At 38.9% G+C, this 9,021-nt stretch overlaps 1 protein-coding gene across 1 annotated transcript; it reads right to left on the minus strand.

Moving 5' to 3' along the window:
• Positions 1-3,262: 3,262 nt before the first annotated feature.
• On the minus strand, positions 3,263-3,607 carry LOC126803569 (non-specific lipid-transfer protein A-like). The gene has a single exon (XM_050531353.1). It carries the CDS (start codon positions 3,605-3,607, stop codon positions 3,263-3,265), a length of 345 nt encoding a protein of 114 aa, XP_050387310.1.
• Positions 3,608-9,021: the final 5,414 nt, after the last annotated feature.

Genomic DNA, 9,021 nt, shown 5'->3' on the forward strand with positions numbered 1-9,021 from the left:
ACTTTTTTTCTAACATATTTGGGTTTTGACATGTTCATTGAGACCCCAAGTCGTGACATGTGTATCTATATATTCAAGAAATTGCATACAGACACTCATGTTTTAGATAAATAGAAGCAAGAACAAAAGAAATAAAGAACTGTAAAAAAATTATAATATAATTTTATGGAGAAATTGAAGATGTGATTTCATCCCCATATTTCGTCACTCCCCTCAGGCTGAACCGAGAAATGTTTGATGCACAAGTATATGCACTAACTATATATTATGTTTATTATGACCATTGTGATTACTTATGTAAACCTAATCATTCAAAGCCTATCACTTAAAGAAATTAGGATTGAGACAATCCTATGAAAAGGACACATGCATTCTTATTATGTTCATACATTGAATCCAATGAAAATAATGTGGATTGATTCAACCAACTTGCGGACACATTAAATACTTTATGGTGTTTGTTGATATGTTAACACGTTGGTCACGTGTCATAACACCATTCACTATTAAAACAATTGCTTATGCTAATTAGAAACCCACTTGGTCTCACAAAAAACGACTACATTAATAGTCTTAATAGTGGTAATGCGCACCAATATTTCTGTTTAGGGTAATGTAATTTTTTGCAAACACCTCTTATTCATGTATGCTCAGCCATCACCATCATTGTAAACGGAATTGCAATCAATGACATTGAAGGATTGAAATACTTGAGCTCACCAGGATTGACACGGATCTACAATCTTTGAGCCCAACCAGATTAACCTATGTGTCAAATTGCGATGCCACATCACATAATGGTGAAGCCAATTAATGTGAATAAGTGTTATTATTGGAGACGAGCATACAGATAGTCCGCCATATTGCAACCTTGACAAGCGATCTCTTTTTCTGCTAAATATGTGGAATGTCATCACTTTGATGAGATAATCTTTCCGTCATTAGGGGGAGATAAGAATAGGGAATGTTCAACTGGAACGATATGAATTGTCATGGTTTTTCTCTACTGTGTCTCATCTTGATTCCCACTATTGCACAAAGTGAGTAGATCACAGATATTAACTACAAATATGCTTGCAAGGTTTGTCCTAAGAAGAGGACATGACGCCACCCAAGAGAAATTGGGCATATGGTGACTTCATAAAGTAACATAAATGGTGTCATAGGTCGTGGATCTCCAACAAAGAGGGTGAAGCCACCTTAGGTCCGATAAATACTCGATCGAATGAAGAAGACGAGTTTGGCACAACTGGATCCATAGATCCCTATATAATCTCTAATCCACCTCATGAGTTTTCTGGATTTTGATTATCATTGGAGGACGCCTCATATGTTAGAACAAATCCTTGAAACTATATAGATCTCTACAAATACAAACCACATGAGGACATAGGATATTGAATCTTGATATCGAACCATACTTCGTAGAGAAACACCAACGTAGTAATTTTGGCCTAATGGAAAGAAGTGATACAGCATGAACTAAGGTTCACTAACAAAGAGATAGGTATTTGGGCAGGTGAAGCCGACACCGCAAGTGTAAACCATATCATATGTCTTTGTTAGGATGCGTAATGAGAAAAAGAGTTTAGACTCATCTTATGACGCAAGGTCTCTCACTAACACACTAAATCGATTATGAGAATATATTCATTTATAATGGACCATAAAGAAATATTCTCGTAATGGATATCATTGCACTCCACTACCTTATCAGTTTGGTAGTTTCTGAAAAAGACAAAGGCAGCTTATGAATGTACGTGGTAATAAGATATCTATATGATGATCAAAATTAAGAGATATACATGAAAGTCCTAGAACAGACTTCCTTCACCAAGAAGTGGCTCTAGACCACGTAGCACTACATTAGGAATTGAAACGTTCACGAAGTAAATACTTGATTTCGAATATGGATCAGATGAATTATGTCATTGTGTATTCAATATGAATTTGCACAAACTTTTGATGAACTAAAAAGATGTCGCTATTGCGAATCCTAAGTCAAGAATGAAAAAGATATTTGGAAAGACACAGTCTCAAAATGGATCTCCAGAACTGTAATATTGGTAAACAACCATCAATCGGTTTCAAACACTCTAAAAGGTTAAAATGAGGCTTTTATAACTCTCATGATTAATCGAAATCTTTAAAGATAAATCTGTTTTCATCTAAATGAAAGATGACGATTAAGTGTTGGGAAATGAGATTCCACATATCATTATTGCACTTAACACAATATGCAAGACTCGACCTCTTTGTTGTATAGTTATGTGCCCATGCAACAATAATACCTAAAGATTTAGGCTTATTTAGTCCATATACATGAAAGAGAAAACAACATGTTGAGAATGAACACTATTCAAGTTGTCACCAAATATGCGTAAAGAAACACGTACCAAATGAAACATTATCAAAACTCCTATGATTTATGTAGAAATCAGGGGGATGTACAGACATCCGGAGGAGCCTAGCAGATATATGTTATTCCCAATTGTAGTAGGTGTGTTGTACTCTTTTTCCTTTTGATAAAGGTTTTTTTTTCTCTCACTTGGTTTTTGATACTTGACAAAGTTTTTAATGAGGCAACAACTTATGCACCATTTTACCATTGACTCGGCACAAGGGAGAGTGTTGAAGGAAAAACACGTTATGTGTGATTAAGTGATTAGCATTCAATAGTTATTGTGTAACGTTTAGCCATTATTTTCATCGTAATGTACGATGTAATTACCATTGTAATATTCTCCATATATAAAGGGATTATGCAATAAATGAGTATACCAATTTCATATTTCCTACAACAATACAATTGATATATCTCATTTATTTTCATAAACAATCATTTCTTCTGTTGCACGAACTCTATAATGGCGTTATCTGAAGGAAATAGCAATACTAGCTAGCTAGCTAGCATCTGCGCTTGCTTGCTTTTATTTCCTGTTGTCGATGATAATCAATCCTCCATCTCATTTGGTCATGAATAAAGGAAAATGGAATACTAGTTAAGAAGTTTGAAACTTTGAATATATGGTCAGTACGACATTGCATTATATGCATGTATATGTAACATAGGCGAAATATAAGGAACATATAGCACGTAGCAATTATCAGGGGCGCGCTCTACCACTGAGCTAATCTTCAAGGCATAATATTAAATATTGAGAATGCTCTGAAATCTTAGTGAAAGACTGGATTTGTTATCTCATGTTTGTGGAAATGCTAGGCCGGGTTTGTTCGATTCGATTGTGAAATAATGAGAAGCTTACTCCTGACAGTTGGTATCTGGTGAGATTGGAATTCCGATATCTATTTTACACTTGCTTGGGAGTGCAGCAGCTGCTGTCTGATCAATATCGGGTAAGTGACCAGCGGCGGTCTTAACACATTCACAGGCACCCTGCCTGTCCTCCGTGGTCGGGGTAAGTGCCTTGATCTCACTAACCCCACTGCAGCACTTCCCTACGGGTTCAGCTGCCATGCCAGTCAAGTATGGATCACAAGGCATCAACAACGTCGTCACTTGTCTGCAGTCTACTGCCTCCCCTTGATGCACCATTAGGTTAAGCACGGCTAGCACAAGAATCATTGAGATCACAATGCCCGTCATGATTATATCTCTAAAGTATATTTGGAGTAGTTACAGTAGCTATGTTGCACGGATACGGCACTTAGAGGCGTGTCGCCGTGTCCGACACATTCGGACACGCCGATACGACACGATACACGTTTTTTTTGTATCGGACGAGGCACATGGCGTATCTGATAATACTCTTTCCAATACGTTGACCGATGCAAGACTGCATTACTGTCCAGCGGCGAGCCCCTCCCTCTGTCGTCGGACGAGATCTTGTCGATCCCTTTGGATCTCGATTGAATCGCATCCTCGGTTGATGATTCTCCTTCAGTTTGGGGATTAATTTGCGATGGCGAGTTGTGGTGCAAGGGTGGAGGAAAACAGGGTGACTGTTGGGATTTGGCTTGTTCCTTTCTGGCCTGGGCGGCGGTGATCATGGGTGACATGTCTATGGTGGTTGTTGGGTGTGGATATGTGGCTGCTGGTCGTGGTTCCAGGAACGTCGTGTCGATCCACAAGGCGGCTGTTGTGGGATCGTGGTGCTCCGACTGGATTGGATCCGACCTGAGTAGCGACTCGATTTAGAGAGGGTACAGATGCCTTCGGTGGTGAAGAGGTGAGAGCGATGCTAGTTGTCGCACAAGTGAAGAAGAAGAGTGTGTGTCTTGGGATTAAGGAAAATGGGCTAGGACCTTGGGCTCGGGTCATGGATTTTAAGAGGAAGAGGTTGGGCTGACCCTTAAACCATAAATTAAAAACTCAAACTGAAAAACATTTTTAAAACAAAGTAAAACATTAGAAATTCGTAAAAATGAATTCGAGCGTCGGAAAAATATTCCTAAGACATTTCTGAACAATTGGCGACGTGTAGTTTAATATCAACGTATTAAACTACATTTTTCGACATTTAAAGAAAATATCTATTAATTAGTCATAATGTGTCGGTTATCAAGATTAGAAATCTCGGGTATTCTAGTTTCAGTAGATTGTTGAGTATTGATTATTGCAGTAGAAGTAGTTAGATGTGAACTAACAATGAGAGTGGAAGTAATGGAGTATCAAAGGCGGAGCTTTTACAACTTTATAGTGGTATTGTTAATTTATTTTATGTATTAAAAAATATAATTATTTTTAATTTACCGTGTTAGAACCGTATCGAAAAATGAGTTTTTGAGATTTGTCGTGTCGCCGTGTCCGTATCCGTGCAACATAGTACCTTAGTAGTGCTTTAGTGGAGCTTCTTTGTTTGTGGCCTTGGTGATATATATATATATATATATATATATATATATATATATATATACAGTCTCTATCTAGGGTGAAGCTTCACTCTGAAATTACAGAGTGAAGTTCCAATTTTGGCACACTTTTCGGTTAAATGTTTTCACCATAAGTGATTCAATATTTAGGTATGTTATTCAAGATCATCTCTACAAAGTTTCATCCAATTTGACAATGGTTTGAGCTTTCAAAATTGACATTTACACGAACGGTTCACGTTTAACAATTTTAATTCATTCATTGATTTAATCTAATTTCAATACCATGACGATGTCCGAATTATGTGAAATTTTGTAGAGATGATCTTGAATAACATACCTAAATATTGAATCGCTTATGGTGAAAAAATTTGACCGAAAAGTGTGCCAAAATTGGAACTTCACTCTGAAATTCCAGAATGAAGGTATATATATATATATATATATATATATCACCAGATGGAAGTTTGTCTATATATAGCAGTATAGGGATCATTGTGTAAACAGAAACAGGTATGGAATTTTGGCCTGTTCTAAGCTCTTTAATGTCAATTGGATTATCCATTGTAGAATAGAAGATAACCTTTTGGCTCTGATCTTTTACGATTCAGTTAGTCATTCGAAACTTTCGGCTCATTGTGATACTCGCATATCTTTCTTATGTAACATTTATGGCCCTATTTAGCCAGCTTCATCTCTTCAAGGCAAGTTTGTCTGCATTCAAAACGGCCCCAACCTATACATCATGTGATCATGACCTTGGTCACCATGGATCGAGTTCAACAAAATGATCGAAAAACCAATTCTGTTTTCAATTTATTCTTTTTTTTTTAATTTTGTTTGGAGGACAAGCTAGGCCGCTAGCTGTTTAATTAGCAGAAATATAATTGAAGATACCTAAACTTCTTGATATGTAATACTGATATAAGCACAATTGTATAATATGTAAATATGATACCCGGGATGCGGAATATTTGCATGCGGATCTATTATCTTATTATTTGCTTCTATTGTGTCATGTATATCATATTCATTTATATTAGAATTTCATGTATGATGCATGATGAAATAATTATATATTATTGAATAATATGAGAGCCTATATATAGGCATTACAAAAACCACAATCCCGTAAGATTCGGAGTCTTAATCTATTACGGAGATGCTAATCTATTTCCTAACATGAAACCTATTAGGCTAAGACACACATAAGGGTATAATAGTAATTCTTCCGAAACACTCCCCCTTATATCGCATGCCTAGATTGCATGGCGCACAACGTTGCCTCGGTAAAAACCTTGTCAAGTAAAACAAAAACCTCTTGGGTAAAACAAAAGCTTGATCGAATGGAAAAAGAACACAACGCACCAACTACTTAAAAATCTTAACATGTATGTAGACTCCCCCTGAAGTCTAGCAAACTCTAAAGTTCCGACAAACGACGCATGTCAATGCTCTTCACATGTTTCACAAAAGTAGATTTAGGCAAAGACTTGGTGAACAAATCCGCAATATTAGATTCTAAACTCACTTGATTGATCTGAACATTCAAGAACTTCTGTTGTTGAACGTTGTAGAAGAACTTGGGCGAAATATGCTTGGTGTTGTCTCTCTTGATGAAACCTAACTTTTTCTGCTCTATGCAAGCAGCATTATCTTCATAAATGCACGTAGGTTGATCAGTTGTAAAGACAAATCCAAAAGAATCACGAATATGGCGAACAAGTGATCGTAGCCAAACACATTCTTTAACTGCTTCATGGAGAACGATGATCTCCGCGTGATTCGAAAAAGTAACAACAAGAGTTTACTTTGTGGATCTCCAAGATATCTCCGTATTCCCAATGGTAAACACATAACCGGTTTGAGAACGAGCCTTATGAGGGTCAGAGAGGTACCCTGCGTCGGCATAACCAACTAACAAGTTGTTTGGAGTCTTTGCATCGGGGGAAGGAGCCACATGGGACCGTTTTCTGCTCTCGGCACCGTGCACGATCTCCATGCCATAATCGTGTCTGAGGACCCATCTTAGTATGCAGTGGAAGCGTAATAGGCACATAGACAATGCAATCAAAAATGCGTAAGTGTGAAATATTGGTTTCGGAACCAGTTACCATCTGGTACGCACTAAACGCTTGGTTAGCCGTAGGTCGGAAACGAATAAGTGTCGTTGCATGCAACACTGCATATCCTCACGCAAAGACCAGAAAGTTAGAACCCATAACCATTGCCCGAGCAACAAGCTAAATACGCTTGATGGTAGCCTCTGCTAGACCGTTCTGTGAATGAACATGAGAAACGGGATGTTCAACTTCGATCCCAATAGACATGCAGTAATCATCAAAGGTTTTGGAGGTGAATTCTCCACCAGCATTATCCAAACGAATGGATTTGATAGGATAGTCGGGGTGGTGAGCCCGAAGTTTGATGATCTCAGCTAATAACTTAGCAAACGCAGCATTCTTTGTGGATAGCAAAGCGACGTGTGACCAACGCGTCGATGCATCAACCAATACCATAAAATATCGAAAATGTCTGCATTCTGGTTGAATAGATTCACAAATGTCACCTTGGATACGTTGTAAGAATGGAATGTTCTCGGTCGAAGCCTTAGCAAAAGAAGGACTTCCTTGAAATTTAGCAAGAGAACAAGCTTTGCAAAACGAGCGATGGGCATCAGAAATTGCCATGGAGGCATTAGAAAGCACGGGAGGCATCACAAGCTCATGTGAAGGAGGGGATGCTGCCACCAACGGCATGAAAGCCGTGGAGCTGTCGAGAGAGGCATGCTCGGCCACACTGTGCGGTGCACGGGTAGGCACGGCCTCACCGTGTGGAGCACGGGTGAGGTGATCCTCCAATCGCTTCCGGGACATAAAAATGGATGACCATGTGAATTCTTAAGAATTCTAATCAGAGTGCCCAATCGCTTCCAGGGTGCCCGAGACGGGCATGCCAAAGCATATAAGAGTCTGAATCACAAAAGTTGCGTTCAACCACATATGATTCAAATATTCGAATGGTAGTAAGATACAAACCATTCCCGAGACTCTTCATCTTCTCTAAGATGCGGTGCTTGCCTTCTTTCTCAGAGGTAACACAAAGATATTCCTCTCCATTCTCAACATAAGTATCGAGGTGAAAACCATTGGCACGTATGTCCTTAAAACTTATTAAGGTGCGGGGAGACTTCGGCTTATAAAGAGTGTCTACGACGTTGAAGGTCGTACCATTAGGCAACATGAAAGAAGCAGTGTCTCTTCCTTGAATGATGGATTTCGAACCGATCATTGTAGTCATCGAAGAAGTCGAAAACACTAGATCCGTGAACAACTGCTTGTGCCATAGGACAGTGTGGATGGTTCCGCAATCAGCTAGACATTCGATTTCACTGCGGGACATCTACAAAATGACAATTAAGAGAGTCAGCGACACGGGAACAGTTCTATACAATACGCCATAGGATTTTGTAAGAAAGAGAATCGGAATAAAGTGCGATCCCATCGAATGTATCACATGGCAATAGTACTACATTCTTCAACTAAACAGTTGGAAATCATGGTATTGAAGCAGTGAAATACTAATCAGTAAACTAGGGTGGTAGAAACCATCCAAAAATGGTGTGGAAACACACACAAAGAGTGTCGGTGAGTGCCTATAACGGACTTGGAGAAAACCGGAAAACTAACCAGGAAACCATGTCAAAAGGACTCAAAACCGGGTGAATGACAAGAAACAACGAAAAAATCGTCGGAATTTGGCAGCACCGATTACCGGAAAACTGGCCGGCGGCAGCCGGAGCTGACCGGTATGGAGGCCGGAGCTCTAAGTCCGACAGGGGACACCGGCAGGAATTGGATGGCGGTGGCGGAAACGCTAGAAAATGGCTGGAATGAGGCAAATACGCCGGAAAACATTCCAGAAACGCCGGAACAATAACTGGGTATGACTAAAGGAAAAACGACGTCGTTTTTTACGTTCCGAGGTCCGTTTTCCAAATTTGAAGTTCCAAATTCACAATGTAGTGCTATTTGGGTCCCATGTAACCCAAAAACGTGAGTTGCACACGTTGATCATCATGCTAAGTGTAAGGTAAATAAAATTCTCAAAGAGATCGTCTTGTAAGCAAGAAAATGATAAATTTTATTGAATGACAATCTTTAATACATCACACAGGAACTTCTAATC

Source organism: Argentina anserina, chromosome 7 (assembly GCF_933775445.1).
Source record: "Argentina anserina chromosome 7, drPotAnse1.1, whole genome shotgun sequence".
In the NCBI taxonomy this organism is placed as follows: Eukaryota; Viridiplantae; Streptophyta; class Magnoliopsida; order Rosales; family Rosaceae; genus Argentina; species Argentina anserina.

What these genes read in the sequence shown, in the direction of transcription:
- LOC126803569 (XM_050531353.1), bottom strand. Translation starts at nt 3,607, where the DNA reads ATGACGGGCATTGTGATCTCAATGATTCTTGTGCTAGCCGTGCTTAAC.